Here is a 21,117-nt window from a genome sequence, read left to right on the forward strand (position 1 = left end):
TGATCCTCAGACAGGTAACTAAGATTCCATGTGTCGTGCAAAAAAATAAATAAATAAACTTTATTTATTTAAATAAAAAATAAATTTTAAATAAATAAAAGATAATTTTAGATTTTCATATTATATATATATATACACAGTGCCTCCAGGAAAACCCAGACTCCTGCCCGGGCCCTCAGACCCCTATTCCCCCAGCCATCGAGGCCTCGCGCCTGACCCTGCAACAAGCCAGGCTCCTTCCCACCTCCAGGCCTCGGCACCCTCTGTCCTAGCTCCTGGAGTCCGCCTCCTCCCCAGCTCTCCCCCGACCCCCAACAGCTCTGTCTGAAGACATCCACTCCTACCTCAGCTCCCTCTGCATTTCCTTCTGCCGCTCAGCAGAGGTGGCAATTATTTTTATTTATGTATGCATGAGGTTATGATTTGTTTCTTCTATTAGAACTAAAGTTATGGAAGGCAAATGGTCACAGGTGCAGAACTTTCAGTCTGACGGAGCTCTAATTTCACCACTATGACCCCAGTGGCCCTCGGCAAGTTACTTATCCTCTCTCAACTGCAGAATGGAAGATAATAATATTATCTTGGAAGCCTGACTTCCAAGGCTTACCATGAGAATTAAATAAGATAATATGCCACCAACATGGGCTTCCCTGGTGGTTCAGCAGTAAAGAATCTGCCTTCCAGTGCAGGAGATATGGGTTCGATCCCTGGGTAGGGAAGAGCCCCTGGAGTAAGAAATGATAACCCTCTAGGAAATCCCGAGGACAGAGGAACCTGTCAGTCTACAGCCCACAGGGTCGCAAAAGAGTTGGACACGTCTTAGGGACTAAAACAGCAACAACAAAAACACCAACACAACATTGTAAGTCAACTATACTTCAATAAATAAATAAATAAAATCACAATACTAAAAAAAAAGAAACACACACTATGCCACCATGCTTAGAAAAGGGTTTGCAACATAATAAATGTTCAATAAATTTAGCTGTCATCATCATTCATACTGTTAGTATTCATTATAAATAGGCACTCCATATTACACACACGGTCACACACACCAGCAGCCAGCACAGCGCCTAGCACATCATTGATGTCCGCTGAATATGTATTAAGTGAATGATCCTTCAGCTGCTACCCACACTTCCAGGGTGACTGAGTCACAAAGTCCTGAGGATGGGCTGGTGGCCCATTTCACGTCATCCTGTCGCCCAGAGCTGCCAAAGGAGCTTTGCATCACCCAGCCTCCCCGAAAGTGGAGCTTTATCTTCCTTGGCTAACAGCCCTGAGAAGAGCACCCAGGGAAGAGTAGGCTGCCTCCCTGATCCAGAGCAACCTATGAGGCTGTGCGCCTCCTCTGCGGGTCGACCCCCGGAACCTCCCCCAGGTGGCAGGCTGCTGCAGTTTCTGTGACCATCATCTTCCCTCTTAGATCTGGTCCTCCAGAGTTCCTAAGTAGGAAGTCATCGTTGAGGTGACTGGAAAGGGCAAGGACCCGACCCTGAGCTGGGGCAGGGAAGGCAAGTTGCTGCCTTGCTGGGTGAGGGTGTAAAGATCCTGGGAGTCAGATCCGCCAGGAACAAAGGAAAACAGAGAGGCCAAATTGATAACCATGCACCAAATGCCGGAGGATGTGAACCTCTGCTCCAAGGGGGAGCTTCTGCCCAGAATGTCAGCTGAGACCAAAACCGGCTAGTTTTCTGAGACCAAAACCGGCAACTCGTGGTTGCCCGAGAAAAGACAGTTCTATTTTTCTTCTTTTAAGCTGTTGTCTCTAAAACTTATTAAATAAAACTGACTAAAGTACTGATTTTTTTTCAGTAGAAGAGTTTCAATTTATGTGTTATAGAACACGTGTTATAACTAATATTTTAATATTAGGCTAATATTTTAACAAAGATCAAGCTCACAACTCTAAAAAACACTTTTAAAACAAACATAGTGTCATTGAAAAATTCAGACTCTGGGTATTTAGGAAGTTAGGAGTTGGAGTGTTACTGAATCCAGGTCTGGCGGCTCCACCACTTGAAAACCAATTCTCAAAAGAGTTGATAGGAAAAGAGAGGTTGCTTTATTTTGGAAGAAGGTAACAAGGGGTAAAGATCAACTCTTGTTCGAGAACAAGTTCCCCTCCTCTGACAATCAGTGGCAAGAGCTTGTATAGGCTGACAGATGGGGCTACATGTAAAAACAGTAGTCAGCTCTGACTGTCATCTTGAAATTGGTCATCAGTGGTCTGACCAGCATCATCTTGATTAAGTACAGTTAATTTCACATGCTAGCAAGATTATGCTCAAAATCCTTGAATCTAGGCTTCAATAGTACATGAACTGAGAACTTCCAGATGTACAAGTTGGATTTAGAAAAGGCAGAGGAAAAAAAAAAATAATAATTAAAAAAAAAATTTAAAAAAAAAAGAAAAGGCAGAGGAACCAGAGATCAAATTGCCAACATCCGTCAGATCATAGGAAAAGCAGGGGAATTAAAAAAAAAAATCTGCTTCTTCTTCATGGACTATGCTAAAGCCTTTGCCTATGTGGATCACAGCAAACTGCGGAAAATGCTTAAGGAAATGGGAATACCAGACCACCTTACTTGTCTCCTGAGAAGCTTGTATACAGGACAAGAAGCAACAGTTAGAATCAGACATGGAACGAACGACAGGTTCAAAATTGGGAAAGGAGTATGGCAAGGCTGTATATTGTCACTCTGCTTATTTAACCTCTGTATGGAATACATCATGCGAAATGCCAGGCTGGATGACTCACAAACTGGACTCAAGATTGCCAAGAGAAATATCAACAACTTCAGATATGCAGATACCACTTTAATGGCAGAAAGCGAAGAGGAACTAAAGAACTTCTTGATGAGGGTGAAAGAGAAGAGTGAAAAACCTGGCTTAAAATTCAGCATTTAGGAGCCCCCTGGTGGTCCAGTGGTTAAGTCTCCACTTTTCAAAGCAAGGGGTGTGGGTTCAACCCCTGGTCAAGGAACTAACATCCCACACGCTTCAGGGTGCAGCCAAAACTTAAAAAAAAATAAGGTGATTGTGCTATTTAAAAAATAAACTTTAAAAAGGACAAGCTTAATTTAAAAAAATAAATAAAATTTAGCATTTAAAAAACTAAGATCATGGCATCCGGTCCCATCACTTCATGGCAAATTGGGGAAAAAGTAGAAACAGTGATAGATTTTATTTTCCTGGGCTCCAAAATCACTGTGGACACTGACTGCAGCCACAAAATTAAAAGACACTTGCTTCTTGGAAGAAAAGCTATGACAAACCTAGACAGCATATTAAAAAGCAGAGGCATTGCTTTGCTGACAAAGGTCTATATAATCAAAGGTATGGTTTTTCTGGTAGTTGTGTTTGGATGTGAGAGATGGACCATAAAGAAGGTTGAGCACTGAAGAACTGATGCTTTCGAGATGGCGGTGCTGGAGAAGACTCTTGAGAGCTCACTGGACAGCAAGGAGATTAGACCAGTCAATCCTAAAGGAGATCAATCCTGAATATCATTGGAAGGAGTGATGCTGAAGCTGAAACTCCAATACTTTGGCCACCTGATGTGAAGAACCAACTCATTGGAAAAGACCCTGATGCTGGGAAAGATTGAAGGCAGGAGGAGAAGGGGACGACAGAGGATGAGACGGTTGGATGGCATCACTGACTCAATGGACATGAGTTTGAGCAAATTCTGGGAGGCAGCGAAGGGCCGGGAAGCCTGGCATGCTATGGGGTGCACGGAGTCACAGAGCCAGACACAGTTTAGCGACTGGACAACCACAAATCTTCAGTTCCAGGGCCGGTTTGTCTCCATTTCTCGCGGGCAGCTCTCTGTGGCAGCTTATGTTATGGCTACAGTCTGGTCACCATGCAGTTAACTTCTCCGCCTGGTGGGGGTTTCAGTATCCACAAGACAGCTCATAGGAGATGGCTCACAATATTATCTATAGCCCTTGAGAAGAAACTAGAGGTCCTTGTCTCTGCTTAAGGACTAAACTATTGTGATCTGATCTCCTCTGACTGTTTTCCTTTGTTTCTGCATGTTCTCACTTCCTTCATTAAACTTAATCTTCAGCTAAAAATTTTCCACAAACAAACTCAGGCAGAAGAAATGGGGGACAAGGACCACAGGATCCTCGGTCCTGTTTCAGGAAGGGAATCCCCCAGTGATCCTGTGGGTGGGACTCGGTACTCTCACTGCCAGGGGCCCAGGTTTGATCCCTGGTCGAGGAACTAAGATCCCACAAACTGAGTGATGTGGCCAAAAAAACAAAAAGAGAATTAGCTTTCCCCTTGTGCAAGAAGGTGGGCGGCAACTTTGATCATTTCAGGGACCCCCAACCGTGGGGTAAAATGGGAACTCCAATCTCCATTTTCAACCTGACCCTCTGCCTTGAGCTCTGATTCAGGCACCCAAGTGTTTTCCTGTCTGATTCAGACCCACTTGGGTGACCTCCAAATACTGCAAATGCAACACAGCCCACATCGAATATCATCCATCTTTCCCAAGGGGCTGCTTCTCGCGGGTCTCCTCCTCCATGAACGGCACCACCAGGGGGAGCCAAAACCTGGCGCCACCATCCTCCGGGCTTCATCTTCAGCCAGTCACTGGATCCACTCCACTGTCACTGGATCCAAATCCACTCTCCAGCCACCTCTCAATTTTACTGTCTCCTCCCATCCGAACTCTGCTTCTGCCTTGGTTCAGATCACCACCCTCTCCTGCCTGGGCAGGGCCTTGAGTGGTATCACCTTTTCTATTTCTTTTTTCTCCAGTTTTGTTGAGATATAATTGGCATACAGGTCTTTCCAGGAGTCATGTATGGATGTGAGAGCTGGACAGTAAAGGAAGCAGAGCATCGAAGAATTGGCGCTTTCGAAATGTGGTACTGGAGAAGACTCTTGAGGGAAACTTGGACTGCAAGGAGATCAAATCAGTCAATATTAGAGAAAATCAACCCTGAATACTCTTTAGAAGAACTGGCCCTGAAGCTGAAACTCCAACATTTTGGCCACCTGATGCAAAGAGCTGACTCATTGGAAAAGACCCTGATGCTGGGAAAGATTGACGGCAGGAGGAGAAGGGGATAACAGAGGATGAGATGGTTGGATGGCATCACCGACTCAAAGGACATGAGTTTGAGTAAACTCTGGGAGTTGGTGATGGACAGGGAAGCCTGGCGTGCTGTAGTTCATGGGGTCATGAAGAGTCAGACACGACTGGGTGACTGAACAACAACTGTATGCATTTAAGGTGTATAGCATAATGATTTGACTTACAATGTTAAAAAAATAGAAAAATATTTCCCTTGTGAAAATATTCTAAGAACTCTTAGAATTTATTCTCTTAACAACTTTCATGTATAGCATACAGCACTGTTAATTATCTTGTCATGCTGTACATCACATCCCTAGTACTTATTAATTTTATAACTGGAACATTGTACCTTTTGACTATATTAATCCAATTCATTTTCCTCCCACCCCCCACTCTGGTAAGTACAAATCTGATCTCTTCTTTTATGAGTTTGTTTGGTTTTGAAGTATGATTGATCTTGATTCAATATTTGTATACATTTCAAAATAATCACCATGATAAGTCTAGCTGTCACCTGTCAATTCAAAGCTATTACATAATTATTCACTGTATTCCCCACACTGTATATTTCAGCCCCATGACTCATTTATGTTGTAACTGAAGGTCTGAACTTCTTCATCCCCCTCACCTATTTCTCTCCCTGCCCCCACCCTCTCCTTATCTTACATATTCTTACTGCTCTCCTTCTAGTTACTTTTGTGGAACTGAGCCCTTGTGGAGCATCTGATGCATAGTAGCGTCTTGATAAATACTGGACAAATGCGTTTGTTTTTTAGTGGCCAGTGGGTTCCCTGGCCTCCATTTGAACCCTTCCCCCCGTATAACCATGGGGATACATGGCTCGGCATGTGTCTAAATGTCCTAAGTTACACATTCAGGAACCAGGAAAATAACCCAGGACGGGTCCTTTGTGAGCAAGTTCTGCGGTACAGCATCCACTAGGAAGAAAATAAAAATCTACTCTTTTATTATTTCCTTATTAGTGAGAGAAACTGCCACTTAGCAGTTGCCTCCTGCTTTCAACCAAGCTGCTGGGTCTGTAATCTGGAGCCTTCCCCTGCTCTTCAACCAACAAAATTACAGGCAAGTGGTGCAAGAAAGGGCAAATGGATGCTTGGAATGTAAATTCTAGCAAAGTCTCAAAGACTCTGAGACTGGCTGGAGTAGCCTGATCACACTGCTCCTGAATCCCTGCTCCGTCCTCCAAGCTACCCCAGCTTCTGCTTGTTTCCAGGCCTGAATTTCATCTCACATTAACCCCACAGCTTCCAGTGTCTTACAAAGATTCCCTTCAGTTTTACTTGCCATCAAAGGATGCTGACTCGCTGGGAGCCAAGGTACCCCTGGAAGATGAGCATTTGAGACCTCCTCTCCTTTGGGGATTCAGAGCGATTGAATAGCCCCAGATGGCTGAAGATGAACTTGAATTATGATCAGATGGCAGGAAAGAACTTCAAGGGACCCCAACAGGGAGGAGTAGCTAGACACAAATTCGTACAGGGTCTGATGCTTCCTAGATGAAAAGGTCAACATCATCTCATGAAACACAGAAACATCTCCTGACCCAGGCCTTCACTCCCGAGGCTGTGACAGCTTGTATCCACTCACTGTCCCCTCCGGTCCCATAACCATGTGACCAGGAATGACTGCTTCATGTAAATCGGGAGCAATAGCACCTCTCCCTGCTGTTTGGATGGCAGCAGGAGGTGGGGGCAAGTTCTCACTAACAAAACAAGCTGACAATAAAAAGCAGACTTTATCATCTCTCCTACTGGGCGCTCCACCACAGGGCCAGCTTGCTGTGGCTAGAGGGATCTCGCACCAACTTGGAACACTTTTTCTGGTCCCCAAGTATGGTCAGCAGAACGATGGCCCCAAATATGCCCACGTTCTAATCCCTGGAACATGTGCATATGTTATCTTATACAGAAAAAGGGACTCTGCAGATGTGATTAAGGTTAGAACCTTGAAAGGGGAGATTATTATCCTGAAATATACAGGTGGAGCACCCATTTTATTCAGTCTTTTGAAGTTTTTTTTTTTTTTAATTTTTGATTGCTTCGAGTCGCACCCAGGATCTTACTTCTCCGGCCAGGGATCAAACCCATGTACCTGCATTGTGAGTACAGAGTCTTAACCACTGAACCACTTTGTTTTTGTGAGCATGCATGCTTAGTCGCTCAGTTGTGTCCGACTCTTTGTGACCCCGTGGACTGCAGCCCGCCAGGCTCCTCTGTCCATGGGAATTCTCCAGGTAAGAATACTGGAGTGGGTTGCCAAGCCCTCCTTTAGGGAATCTTCCCATCCCAAGGATTGAACTCAGGTCTCCCACACTGCAGGTAGATTCTTTACCATCTGAACCACCAGGGGAGCCCTCTTTTTTCCTGGGGGTTTTTTTAATCAGCCTATTTTCAGTGGCCACTGAGAATGGAGAATCTCTGGGACCTGGTGACACATCAGTCTGTGGGGTAGGCAGCTCACAAGTGGGATAGACTGATATTACAATTCTGTTCTCCGAAGCCTTGGAATTTTTTCCTCTGTATTGTTCCAAGGAAGCCTGACTCTTCCCAACATGGGGCCAGCGCTCAGTTGGGGCTGCAGTGAGTCCTCTGACAAGGCTTCTGTCGGATGCCTGCATTACAGAAAGAAAATCCAGTTTCCCATAACGCCCTCTGAGACCATCCATGAGTCAAGACCTAAACCTTTACTTTTTGGCTGCCTGGTTTTAAGAGTTCATCCCCCAAAGTCAGATCTGCCTCTTCTCCATAGGCTTCTGTCATTCCTCTTGGGTGTGATATGTCTTCCTAATCTGATTCTGCCCACCACCCACACCCATTTTGTTTTCATTTTCCATCTTCTCCTTAGCTACCATGGGACCAACCTGGCAAGAGAGTAGAGCGAGGGGGAGGGGGAGGGTTACAGGCTCCCCCAACCTCACACACCTTCTTCCCCGTCCTTGTACATGTCCTCAGTCAGAATCCTGGCATCTAACAAGATCCTGTCTTTGATGTAGGGCCCATGCACTGCAGCAAACTCACGGGGTGCCATGAAATATTATAGAACTTTGAGGGAAAGACAGAGACACTGGACATCTGTCAGACAACTGGCAAGCTGCTAGCTTGAGGCCGTTCACAGTTTCAACATCGGATTGCACCACATTCCTTTCGATGACATAATCTCTTTGCACAGCTGGAATTTTGGCAGCTGCCATGATAAAAAGCAAGTACCGCAGCAAAAGTCAATGCCGAACAGGAAATGAAGGTGACGATGTCCAGTCGGATTCCAAGTTTTGAGAAGTGGTGCACACACCCGACCGGCAAGCGACTATAGTCATTTAAGAATAAAATATTTTTGTATCTTCCAATATCTCTATATTATCTTCTCAAATGACTACTGAAGTATTAAAACACAAGCATTTCTTACATTGTTTATATCTAACTATTTACTAAATGGCACTGTTGGGTGACCGAGGGACTCCATGAAAAAATCAAGTGAGACACACAGGACATGGTAAACTGACAATGTTTGGGAACCCTTACTATAGGGACTTGGTGGGCGTGAAATGTCAGTTTCTTGGGATTCAGTTCTCCCACAGTCAGTTTCTGGATTCTACCAGCTAAAATAGATAGCACTTCCTGTAGGAGGTTCATGCAGCCACCTTGAAGGTCCTCACCAGCTTCCAGAAAGAGACCTGTCTCTCCTCATAGAGTTCTTTCTTTTCTCCAACAGATTATTGTGGCTATCATGGGCATTATAGTATGCCCATTTTTCAAATGAGGAACGGTTAGGGAATCTGCCTAAAGTCTGCAACCCTCAAGCAGTAGAGCTGGAATGGAAGCAAGCCTGTCTGGTGCAGGGTGCCTGGTCTTAACCACTGCTAATTTGTCTCCTGGAGAGAAATTCCCAAACTCAGTCAAACCACGCTAAAATCATGGCCAATCTCAGAGACCCTAAAGCTGCACCTGTTCTGGGTCCCTTGTCTGGATCTTACCAGGTCACAGGCAATGCCTCAGTTAGAATTATTATTCATCAAAACCACAACTGACTGTGAGGAAGGCTTCACTCACCCCCCACACCCAATCACAGCATGATCAGCCTGGGAGCCCACATCTTGCAGCCTTACCTCCAAAAGCAAGTTCCTTGGGAGGCGAGCGTTTCCGGACCAGAGACATGGCTGTCACTATTCACTGACTCTGCTCTAGGGGTGAAATCATAGAATCGGATTCAAACCTCCACTTACTAACTCGGTCAAATTGGGCAGGGCTTAACACAGGTACTCAGGCAAGTGCTTTCAGCTTCTTCATCCATAAACTGTGGTAAAACTAGCACTTTTTTTTTTTTTTAAACTAGCACTTCTTTGGGATTGTTATGGTTCTTAAATATTTTTTAGCACTATGGTCCTTAAACGATTCTTAAATGCAAATCCATTAGAATTGGGCTAGGCATAAAATAAGCGCTGCACGCATCTACTATTGTTTTCATTATTATCTGGCACCAAGCCCCACGTGCATTGGTAGATGCCACGACACCAGGACTGGAATACCCCTGGAAGCCATCCCACACCTGAGCCCCACGTTTGTCCGGGGTGGCTCTGAAGCAGGGGGTGCTGGCACCGAGTTGTGTTCAGAAGGTGTTACCTTCATTCCCCTCAACTTTAGCTCCCTGGTCTGTCCCAATATTGTTTGAATAATATTTTATTGAGTTCCTAGCACTGAACTGAGATCTCCTGGCTTCCTGGAGTCCCCAACTAGTGTGGGAGTCAGCAGATTAATATTTTCAAATGTAGAGATGAGCACTGATAAAGAGGATGGCCTTGAACTCAATCCTACTCCAAAAAACTGTGACTCTCAGATCCCAACTGAGGACTTCTGAGCCCAAACCCACTCCCTCCTGCCATACACACCTCCCCCCAAGAACGGTGTGGACACTTTCAAGCTAGTGAGGAGGAGGGACCTAGCCTTAACAATTCTTGGTCCCCAGGTGAGAGGTTGTGCTTTCGTTCCTGGGAAACAGGATTCGAGAGGAAGGACAGCAAGCTGCTGGGAAGACACAGAGACCACTCAGCTTGAGGGCCAGGGTGAAGCCCTCTCGGTGTCTTCTAAACACTATGAGAGCAGATCTGCTGTTCTGCTGGGGGGAGGCGGCGGAGATTAGAGTTACACAAACATTTAACCAGAGAAGCAATTGTTCATTGAGCAGCGTTGTTCTTCCCTGTGCAAGCGCCGAAGACAGGCGGCGCCAAAGGCCCACTTCTGGACGGCGTCCGCCGGACTCCTGACAACTGACTTAGAGCGCACTCTGGAGAACCCGCGATCTTGATGACTAGAAACCGGGGGCAGGGAAGGAGAGAGCGCCAGGGCCGGCTCCAACGGCATCCTGGCCTCGATCACACCCAGAGGCAGTGAGCGACCTCGGAGAGTGCCGGGTCCGGAGCGGCAGCGACTTCGGTCCCTAGAAGGCGGGGCCTGACGGTGGGCGGGGCTGTAATTAACGAGAGGCGGAGCCCGACGTTGGGTTCCGTTCTCTGCGTGGTTGATGCTCGTGTTCAAAGCCCGTGAGACGAGCACTCTCTGGGTGGGCGGACTCCCGGGCATTTTTAGCGGGAGGGACCTGGGGCTCTTTAGAGGTGGGCAATGGCCAGCTCATTATCTCAGTGTGAAGGGAAGGTGTGTTAGCCAGATGTGGGCGGAGCTCTTCCCTGGGGAGGCCGGCTTGGGGCCCCGCCTCCGCGATTGGGGGGGGGGAACTCGGGGAAGGGGCGTGGCTTGTAACGGGGTGGGGCGTAGCCTGAAGAGGAAGGGAACGAGTAAACTCGTGGAGGGAGGAGTTTTCATCTCTCCCGGACAGAGTTAGTGTCTCTGCGGGACTGACTCCCTGCACTCGTGGACCTAGTCCCCAGCTCAGCAAAAGGCGGAGCTGCGTGAAGAAAATGTGTTAACTCTGGACGGAGTTCAGAGCACCTTGAAGCGAGAACTAATAATTGCCAGTCTCAAAAATAAAAAAAATAACAACCGCCAGTCTCCCAGTGCAAGCCGCACTTAGGAGGCGGGGCTTACGGCCCAGGTGGGCGGGACCTAGGCGGAGCTAAAGAGCGGAGGGGCGGGGCAACCGTTCGGAAGAATCTCTGAGCTGGCAGGGGGCGAGGCTTGCGGCTTTGGTGGGCGTGACCTCCGGAGAGTTCCCGAGGGGACGCTAGCCGGCCCTGGGTGGGCGTGGCTCGAAGCTCTGAGAGACCCGGCTGATAGCGCAGACCCGGGGCGCGCCTGGAGGAGGCGGGGCCGGAGCCAGTGGGCGGAGCCTGAGCGCAGCTCCGAGTCTAGGCGGAGCCCCAATGCAGCGCTAGCGGGGGCTCTGCCCTGGGAGGCCGTCTGTTTAGGCCCGCACGCAGCTCCGCATCTGGTGCTCATTACAGGATGACAAAGAGCCGGCTCTGGGCCCCCTGCCCCACTCCCATCCCCGCCCTCTGACAGCAGTGCTTTTAACTCCTTCCTGCCCTCGAGGCGCTCTGGATCGCCTGCCCAGGGTCAAAGGAGGGAATTCCAGTCCTTCCCGTCCTGGCGGGCTTTGCCACCCCCACAGGCTGTGCCCCCTACCTTCTCCTCCGATCTAACTGTTTGGGACACCCCTCGACCCCCCACTTCCATCCAGTGAATCTCTCTGGCTGCACCTCCGACGTTAAAAGCTTGGGAGGGATCTGGTGGGGGCGTCTGGTTTGAGTTAAGAGGAACGTGAGAGCGGAGGGCGGGGCGGTGCGCAGCGTTCCCTCCACCCCCTCCGCGCCGCCCCCCACCCCGCGCCCCCATTCGTCCCAACTCCCATCTCCCCTCTCTGAGTCCCGTGGGGCCCAGCTGAACCTCCCAGCCCAGGCCCAGGCCCGGGGGTCAGAGGGTAGCGAAGGGCACTGCGTAGGGAAGGGAGCTCTGGACCACCCCTCTTCGCCTGCCCGGGTGGTCGTGGTGGTTCTCTTCCGTCCTAATTAGAGGTCCCTTAGAAACTGCAACTGAAAAATTACAGAGGTGGTGGGATCCGGCGCCTCCCCCTCCCAGGTCCCGCCTCTCGCAGTCCCCAAGGCAATGAGCCCAGGATGAGGGAGGTTGCTGGGTCCCCACAGGCTGTGATGATTTTTTTTTTTTTTTTTTTTTTACCATCCCCTCCTCCCGTTCATGGACAGCTCAGCTTGGAGCAGCCCGAACCTTTCTCAGTCTGGGGTCTCCCTGACCCAGCACCATGCACACAGAAAGGCTTTGAGCAGCTCAAGCCGCCGAGGCCTTGCTTAGGAGGCTGCCCCCGGGAGCTGGGTGTGGGACCTCTCACCTGGGTTCCTTGCTCTCTCCTGCCCTTCCTTCTAGACTCTCCCCAAGTCGTGCCTCCTGAGCACCTACAACCCAGAGGCTGACAACTCCCTTGACTCTGAGCCCAGCCACCAGCTTCTGCAGCCTTCAGGGAGAGGAAGGACAGTACAAGCAGAAAGTCAGGAGAATCTCACCCTCGGGGGCCCCCTGCACTCCCCAGAATCACCCAGCCTAGAGCTTACCTTTGACCCCTAAGTCCCAGCTTGGCTCCAGGTCAGCAGAAGCCCTCATTTCAGACTCAGTCCCACCTTCTAAGAGTTTTGGTTAAAAGAGGAACAAACATGAAATTCTCTTCATGCCAAACCTCCCACTCCTAGGCTCACTGTGTGACCTTGGGCAAGGTTCTGCCCTCTCTGGTTTCCTGTTTCCCTGAGAATCTCTAAAACATACCCTCTCTTAAGGAGTCTTACCTTATTTCCTTGGGGGCCCAAACAAGCTGAAGGAAGATCCCCTCCTTTTTTTCTGAGTCCTCCCAGACCCTCCCCTCAGGCACCAATGGGGATCAGAAGCTTTGGGTGAGGTTGGCACCCCCTTTATTGGAGAAGTCCCCAGCACCCACCCCCTGAGGTCCTGGGGGCCTCGGCGTCTTCTCCATCATGAGTGCTGGGCCAAGAAAACAGAGTTCCCAAGAGTCGAGTCTAGTGGCTGGCTGAGAGAGGAGCCTGGCTGGGCCCGGGGGAGCAGGAAGCTTTCTGTCCAGCTGGGCAGCCCCATGGGTCCCTGGTGCAGCCTGGGCCATGAGTCCAATGTATGCCCCTTCCCCTTCACCCCATGGGGGGGGCTGCGCCCCATCACACGCTGGTTCTGCAGGTCTGCACCCCTGTGAGGCTGCCCCGGTGGGGCGCGGGTTCCGTCGGGCCCTTGCTCCCGGCGTGGGTGACCCAGCGATAGCAGTCGGTCACGCGCTTGTTGGGCGCGTGGGGGCCACAGCGGGTACAGTACACGATGCCCAGTGCAAGTAGGACCACCAAGAAGACGCATGTTGGCACTAGGAGTGCCACCAGGAGCCACCGGTCATCCCTCCGGCTTCGGCCAGCTGGACTGGCCTCCCCCAGGGCTGGAGGAGCTGATGTGGGGGCCACCGAGGGCAGCCATGGAGCCAGACTGGGGTCAGGAGTGTCTTCCCTTGGGACTTGTGGGGCTTTGGAGTGGGGGTGTGGAGTGCTGGTGAGTGAGGTCTGGCTAGTGGAGCTCCGAGGGGGCAGAGGAGTGTGGAAGGCTGGGGGCTGGGAGGCCGCAGGCACAGGCGCTTGATGGGCAGGGGGCACAGGGGACCTGAAAACGGTGGTCCGAGAAGGCTGGACGGTAGATGTAATAGGATGGTGGCCGGCCTGGGCTTTGAGGATCGGGACATCTGGGGTCACAGGGGGTTGAGGGGGACTGGAGGTGGTGACCAGAGGGGTGTGGTTAGCTGGGATTCGAGGCAAACGCGTGGTGTTCTGGGTATCAACGACCTGGGTGTCTGGGAACACAGGGGACTGGTGAGCGGGGAAGAGCTTGGGATATCTGGCTGAGGCCACTGGGGGCTGGTGGGCAGGGGTCGGTCCTGGCTGTGCGGCAGAGATAACGAGGGGTCGGTGGGCAGAAGGCAGGTCTGGGTAGTTGGCTGAGATCATGGGGAACTGGTGGTCAGAGGGCAAAGCTGGGTGTATGGCAGGGATCAGGGGGGGCTGCAGGGCTGGGGCCAGGGGTGGGCGTGTGGCAGAGATAATAGCGGGTTGGTGGGCAGAAGGCAGTGGGGGGCGCGTGGCCGAGACCACCACAGGCCGGGTGACAGAGAGCACTGAGGTGTGGTGGGGGGCCCCGGGGGCACTAAGTGGGGGTGGCCAGGTGGGGTACAGGTAGGGCAGCCCTGGCTCCCCGTCCTCTGGGAAGCTAGGTCTATAGGCCAGGTCAAAGTCGGATGACTGCGTGGCCTCCATCCACGGGATCCCAGGCATCTCTGTCCAGCCACCATCGAAGGCCTCCCAGGCTTCCTCTTCGTCCTCTTCCTCCTCCCCTTCATCCAGCAACCCATCCTCGAGGTCCTGGGATGCCCGGGCGCCCATGGCTCCGGCGGGGCTGCAGCTGATGCCATCAGCCTCCAGCTCATGGCCCTCGCTGCAGTAGCACTCGAAGCCACCGACGTAGTTGACACACATCTGCTGGCACACGCCGGCAATCTGGCACTCGTCCGTGTCCACGCAGCGGTGCGGCTCATCCTCGGCAGGCCGGAAACCCAGGCGACAGTGGCAGCTGTAGCCCTGTGGCCCTCCAGGCTCACACTGCTGCTCGCACGGGGCATGGGCACACGGGTCCTCGCAGCTGCGCCCGTCCGCTGCCAGCCGGAAGCCCTCGCTGCAGCGACAGGACACCCGACCGTCTGCTGCCTCGATGCACTCGTGTTCACAGCCCCCGTTGTCGGGGCCGCAGCCGGTACCGGGGCACAAGGGGCCTGTCCGCGACCAGCCCACGCCACCCTCAGGCTGCTTCACGCAGAGCAGAGAGGCTTTTCTGCCAGCCTGGCACGGCACGGCAGCCACAGAGCCGAAGGGCAGCCACTCAAACTCCGCGGAGACCAGGTGGAAGGGCGTGGTGTAGACGGCTGGGCCGGCCTGGCCCACCTCCTCAGGCAGCGCGGGGCAGGAGCCCTCGAAGCCAAACTGGCACAAGTAACCGTCGACGGCCAGCGTGCAAGAGCCCTCCAGCCAGCGATGCTCGCCACTTGCCTCCAGGGCGGCACAGCGCTGGGCCGGGCAGGGCCCGCCTGTGGCAGGCTGGGCCCAGTTGGTGAAGGCAGTGTCCTGGTCCCCCGTGGTCCACGTGAAGCCGCGCAGCGGGCGCTGGGGCTGGCATTGCCGGGCCTGCCGCTGCAGCCCGATCCACAGAAGCCGGCTGGCCGGCCCGGAGCCCACCAGGCTGTCCACACGCCGAGCCTCCTCGAGGGTCCGCGGGGTGGCCAGGTCGCCCCCCAGCTCGCGGCAAGCCCGCCAGGCCTCCAGGAAGGTACGGCGCCGTGGGAAGAGCGCGTAACAGCTGCCCGGGGCGCAGGCAGCACGGGGCTCGGTGGCCCAGGGGGCCTGGCCCAGTGTGGGCACCGCGGCCGCCCAGGCCAGCAGCAGCCGCAGCAGCATCGCGACGCCCCCCGACTGGCCCGGGCCCGGCCGGCGGCGGCTCTTGACAGGGGGAGGGACTAGGGCCTCTGGTGGGCGGGCCGGGGGCGGGCCCGGGCCGGGCTCGGGCCTTGTAAGGAGTGGGGCTGGAGCCGCTGCCAGCTCCCTGCTCCCGCTCCCCCGGGGCCGCCAGAGCAGGAAGCCGTCGGGCGGGGGGCAGGGGTGGGGTGGGGTGCTGGGGGTGGGGGCGGGGAAGGGGATGAGGCTCAGCTAACGGGCTGGCGAGTCCGGGTAGGAGGCGGGAGAACCCCCAGAAACGTCCTGCGCCGTCTGGGCTCTCTTGGTGGTGGGGTGAGGTCGTTCCCAGAGACTGACGGAGACCCGAGTGGGGATACACCGATCTCATCAAACCCGTGAACAGCCTCCCGTCCTGTGGGTGGAAACACGCTCTGACTCAGGCCCTCTCATCACACACGTGTGTGCGCTATCTCTCAGACCCTGTCCCTCCGTCCCAGATCGGCCTCCGCTCTGACACGCTGACCCCTTTAGGTGTCCCTGCGAAAGGGAGGTGGCATCTATGGGCCCTAAGACGGGAAGTCCCTCAGGGTTTCCGGGTGCAGGGAAGTCGTGTGCAGCCCCGGGGTGTGGGAACCACCTGGATCCTCCGGCCTCATTTCTCTACAGGGCTCCTGCCGCTACCTCTGCCCTCAAGCCTCCTGGCTCCAGCTGGATGAGGGGTGGGGGCTGGGGGGAAGGAGGAGGGGCAGGGGGCTGCCCTCCCTTCACCTCTGCTCAGCCTGGGGCCCTGGGAACCTGGACTTAGAGGGGGCGGAGGCGGCCCCTAAACAGGAAATGCTTCTCTTGGGCTCCTGCTGCAGGAGGGCTGGGTGCGTGGGGGAGGGGGCCGGGCAGGGTGAGCAGGGCTGGCTGGGACCGACTGGGAGAGGCCGCGTGTGGGCACGGGGCACACAGTGATGCACACATGTGTGGGACACAGGCATCACATGTGTGGCGCCCTCCCTGCCCCCAGGGCCTGCTCTGTGGGCCTGGCCGGGGTCCTCTTCCCGCCCCTCCTGGAAGCCTCTAGAGGCATGTGTGCTGAGCACCATCCTTCAGGATGGTCCCCCGGGGAGCTGTTTGCCATATTAACCCCTGCACACCCACTGCACTCCTAGCAGGAATTTGAGCCAGGGCTGGAGACGCGGAGAAGAAGTTCTGCCCCTCCGTGTGCTGCCTCCGGACCGGCTTGGCTTCCCACTCTGCCCTTGGCCTGCTGTGTGACGGCAGGAAGTGGCTGACCTTCTCTGGGTCTCCATTTTCATTATCTACAAAATGAGGGGAACGTGCCAGGCCCCTTCAGCTCAGCAGGGCTATTGTATCACTGCACTCAGTGTGTGCAAATGTGCTTTGTCAGCTGCAAAGCACAAGACAAATGTTCCTTACTCTTCTGAGCAAATCTGGGTGGGGGGGGGGGAGGTGGAACCAGGGCATCCTTGCTAACCTTCTTGCAGTGGCAGGCCTGGCCCTGCAGACACGGTCATTCGCCTGGAGAGACAAGTCTTCGGAAGGGCTTGCCCGATGCCAGGAAGGTGGTTCTTTCAAGGTTTCCATCTGTGAAGTATAGAGATTTATCCCCTTTCTCAGGGGAGGAGAGTCAATATGGGGCCGTTCATCCTTCCATTGGCTCAGGCCCAAAGCCTTGAGATCATCCTTGACTCCTCTTTCTCCCACACCCCACGTCCAATCTCTCAGCAATCCTGTTGGCTTCACCTTCAAAATAGATCCAGAATCTGATTGCTCCTCACCACTTTCTCTGCCACCCATGTCTGGCCCAAGCCGCTACACTTGTCCATCTAGATTCTTGCAACAGCCTCTCCTCTGGTCCCTCTCTTGCCTTCTCTGTCCTGTCAGGGAGATCTTTTTAAAACCCAAGTCAGATCCAATCACTGTCCTGCTTAGAACTGTGGCGACCCCCATCTCACTCAGAAGGAAGGCCAAAGTCTTCACCAAATACGGCCCCCAGGCCCTTGTGATCTCCCTGCAAACTCCCTCTCTCATCCGTCTCCCTTCCCCCCACTCATGCTGCTCCAGCCACCCTGGCCTGTGACTGTTCCTTAAGCTCACCAGGCCACGTGTCCTTTGCATTGGCTGTTCCTCTGCCTAGAACACTCTTGCTGCAAGAGACGAAGTCTCTGCTTCTTTACTTTCTTCAGGTCTCAGCTCAAGCATCAGCATCCCACATTCCCCTGGCCCCACCATACCTTGGTCTTGTTCCATTTTTCTCCTTTGCACTTACCATTATTTGACATAGTATAGGTTTGCTTTTTGGCCTGGTGGCTCAGATGGTAAAGAATCTGCCTACAATGCAGGCAACGAGGCTTCCATCCCTGGGTCGGGAAGATCCTCTGGAGAAGGGACTGGATACCCACTCCAATACTCTTGCCTTGGAAATCCCACAGAGGAATCTGGCGGGCTACAGTCCATAAGGTCACAAAGAGTTGGACACAGCAGGGCAACTAATACTTTCACTTTTTTCACTTTCTGAATTCCCCAGTAGCTGGGGTTTTTCCGGCCTTGACTGAGACTCAGCGCTGGGTAATGATGCCTTGTGGAGACTGTTCTGTGCGTTGTAAGGTGTTTAGCAGCATCCTTGGCTTCTCTCTAGATGCCAGTAGCATTCCTCCAGGTGGAACAATCAAAGGACTTCAGTCATCACCAAATGTCCTGGCCCCTGGGGGCAGCGTTGCCCCAGGTAGAGATTCCCTGCCCAGGAGACCGGAAGCGCCGTTCCTTAGGGTCATAGTCTTGTTTCTTACTGTATTCCCCAAGCCAGGAAAGCTCCTGACCCACAGATGCCGCTCAGTGGGGTTTGCTGAATGAACAAATGAATGAAAGGGGAATTCCCTGGTAGTCCAGTGGTCACGACTCCATGCTTTCACTGTTGTGGGCCTGGGTTTGACCCCTGGTCAGGGAACTAAGATCCCACATGCTGCATGCAGCCAAATAAACCAAAGACGGTTAAAAAAAAGAAGGAAGGAATGTGGGAATGAGACTCAGCTAAGTGAAGAACCTGGCTCAGGGCAACACAGTGGGGATGGTGGAATTCTACCTGTAGCCAAAGCCCACCTGCTTCCCACATTCACCAGCCTCTCCCAGAAGTCATCCATCCTAGACCTGGGAGATTCCTAGAAATCAACAAGTTTTTTCTTTTTTTTTTTTTGCACAGGAGGCCCCGGGGTTCTCAGAACGAGTCGGTGGCAGGGCTGGGACTAGAACCAAAGCATTAGACCCTTCTTCCAGTTCCCTTTTTGCTGCAGCACCCCGAAGAGTCATTGGAGTGGTCTGGATATGGGTGTGACGTCAAGAAGTGAGGATGGAAGGCAGGCATGATGGGAAGAAGGCAGAGCCGAAACAAAGTTACTGAGTTGGGAGAGCTCCCTACCAGTTTGGAGAATATGAAGGACGCTGCTGGGCCTGGAGAGGGGTTAGGGTGAGAGGGACAACGGAGAGTGGGGAGAGAAAGAGAGTAGAGGCCTGGCCTGGGAGGTGGCAGAGCTGCCCCTGGAAGGCTGGCCTCCATCATAGGGGCACATGGCAGAGGCGGGATGATGAGAAATCCCTGTGGCTGGTGTGCAGTAGATGGCGGGGGGCGGGGGGGGGGGCGGAGGCCAGGGACCAGTTAGGAGGTTGTTGCAATAGTCTGGGAGCGGGGAGGGAGCTGGCTGGAGAGCCGGGCAGCAGGCGGGGCAGGCTGGGGGAGGCAGCCTCTGGAGGCTCCTCAGGGGCGGGCCGGAGCCCGGTCCAAGGGTGTGGCGGGCCCAGTCATGATTCGGGCAATGGCCAGTGCTGGGGCGTCTGAGGGGAGGCTGCAGGCCGTCTGGCGAGTGGGTGGGTCAGATCCGAGGTCAGGACTACAGCCTCAGTGGGGGTGAGGCACTGGGGAGCAGGCAAGCGACCCAGGAGGAGGAGGGTCAAGGGCCAAATTCCAGATGGCCTGGCTGGGCAAGTGGAGGGAAGCCTGAGCCAGGATGGCTGGCAGTGGTGGGGAGGAGGGGGCCACCCCTGACTGCCACCAGACTCAGGGTTTGATAGGTAGAGCATGAGACTTGGAGATGCACCAGGGCGCCCAGTTTGGGTGGGCATCTAGCACTCACCTGTTCCCCCGGCCAGGTTGGGAGAGGTATGGTGGAAGCCACCCAAGAATTTCCCACCCTAATCGGGACGGGGAATGTGGTAGGCAAGCATTGTGGATCTGGGGGTGAGGGGTAGAGAGGGGCTTGTTGTGGTCTTCCGGCCAGTTCTGTTCAGCCTGGCTCATCTTGGTTCACCAAGAGCTCAGAGAAGATGCTGGTGCAATGCATGCTTCAGAGGATGGGTAGGTGGGGATATGGATGGATAGACGGAAGCGTGGCTTAGACAGGAGAATGGGTCGATGGATGGATGGGTGGATAGATGGATAGACAGAAGGATTGGGGAATGAGCAAGTGGATGGATAGATAGATAGCTAAGTAGGTGGGTGTGTGGATGAGAAAACGTTTAGATGCCTGGCTGGGTATAGGTAGTGTCAGAATTGCTCACTTATGATTAGTTGCCACCATGAAGGGTGGCAGGGTCAGAATGTGACTCTGGGGGTTGAGAGGAGTGTAGCCCAGGAGGACGAGATGGCTTGGGCCGCCCCCTGGCAGGGAACATGGCTATCACCTCCCTGTCACCACCCAGCCGGTTTTCTCTGTTGGGGCCTGAGGTCAGTGCGTCTCCCTGGCTGGCGTGGGGACAGCTCAGGACACCAGGCCTGACTCAGGCTGGGAGTCAGGAGGCTGGGGTTCCCTGCTCGCACCGTGGCCTTTGCGGGGAGAGCTCACCTCAGGAGGGACGCGGGGACAGAAGTCCACTTCCCCAGGAGGAGCACTGGCTTCCAGTTCCTGGGACAAGCCAGGCGGTGGTTTTGGAGGCCGTGTGCGGGGCCCATGGGGGTGGGGGTGAAGGCAGCTTGCAGAGAGGGCTGGCCCAAAGAGGGCCCAGTGGAACAGCCAGGATGGGGGGGCTGAGTTTGATTGGGGGGCGCCCCCTGGGCAGGCGTCCTGGAGAGCCTTGGCATGACGGGCCGCTGAGCCAGCACATTGCTTTGTGCACGAATCACCTCCTTTCCTCCTTCCTCTTTTGTCCCCCTTCCCCACCCCCTCCATGTCTAAATTCTTCCCAAACCACCCCAGCCCTCAGGCTTCGGGAGGAAGGGCCAACGGGTGGGCGGGAGGCGCCTGGTCCTGGGTGGGAGAGGTCCCAGGGCAGGGGCGGGGAGGGAGGGGGGTTGATGGCGGGCCCCTCCCCTGCCCCACGTGCTGGTGCCTCTGGATAGGAGAGCCCCACTGCAACGGGGGTGTTGCCAAGAAGGGGTGTCTTCCAGGCCTGGCCCCTGCGGGTAAAGGATTCTGACAGCTGGAGGGGGCTGTGGCCGGGTGGAGGTGGCTTTGCCATAGAGGCCTTGAGTGTGTTAGTGGGTGTCACCTTGGTGTTTATGCATGACCGCGCGCGTGTGCATGTGCGTGTATGTGTGTGTGCGTGCGTGCACTC

At 53.6% G+C, this 21,117-nt stretch overlaps 1 protein-coding gene across 1 annotated transcript; it reads right to left on the reverse strand.

Annotated features, from left to right (window-relative positions):
- Positions 1-12,964: 12,964 nt before the first annotated feature.
- On the reverse strand, positions 12,965-15,604 carry CD248 (CD248 molecule). Its single transcript, XM_065937790.1, has one exon. The coding sequence runs from the start codon at positions 15,565-15,567 to the stop codon at positions 13,246-13,248; it is 2,322 nt and encodes a 773-aa protein (XP_065793862.1). The 5' UTR covers positions 15,568-15,604; the 3' UTR covers positions 12,965-13,245.
- Positions 15,605-21,117: the final 5,513 nt, after the last annotated feature.

This window comes from Muntiacus reevesi, chromosome 5 (assembly GCF_963930625.1).
Source record: "Muntiacus reevesi chromosome 5, mMunRee1.1, whole genome shotgun sequence".
Classification (NCBI taxonomy): domain Eukaryota; kingdom Metazoa; phylum Chordata; class Mammalia; order Artiodactyla; family Cervidae; genus Muntiacus; species Muntiacus reevesi.

What these genes read in the sequence shown, in the direction of transcription:
- CD248 (XM_065937790.1), bottom strand. Translation starts at nt 15,567, where the DNA reads ATGCTGCTGCGGCTGCTGCTGGCCTGGGCGGCCGCGGTGCCCACACTG.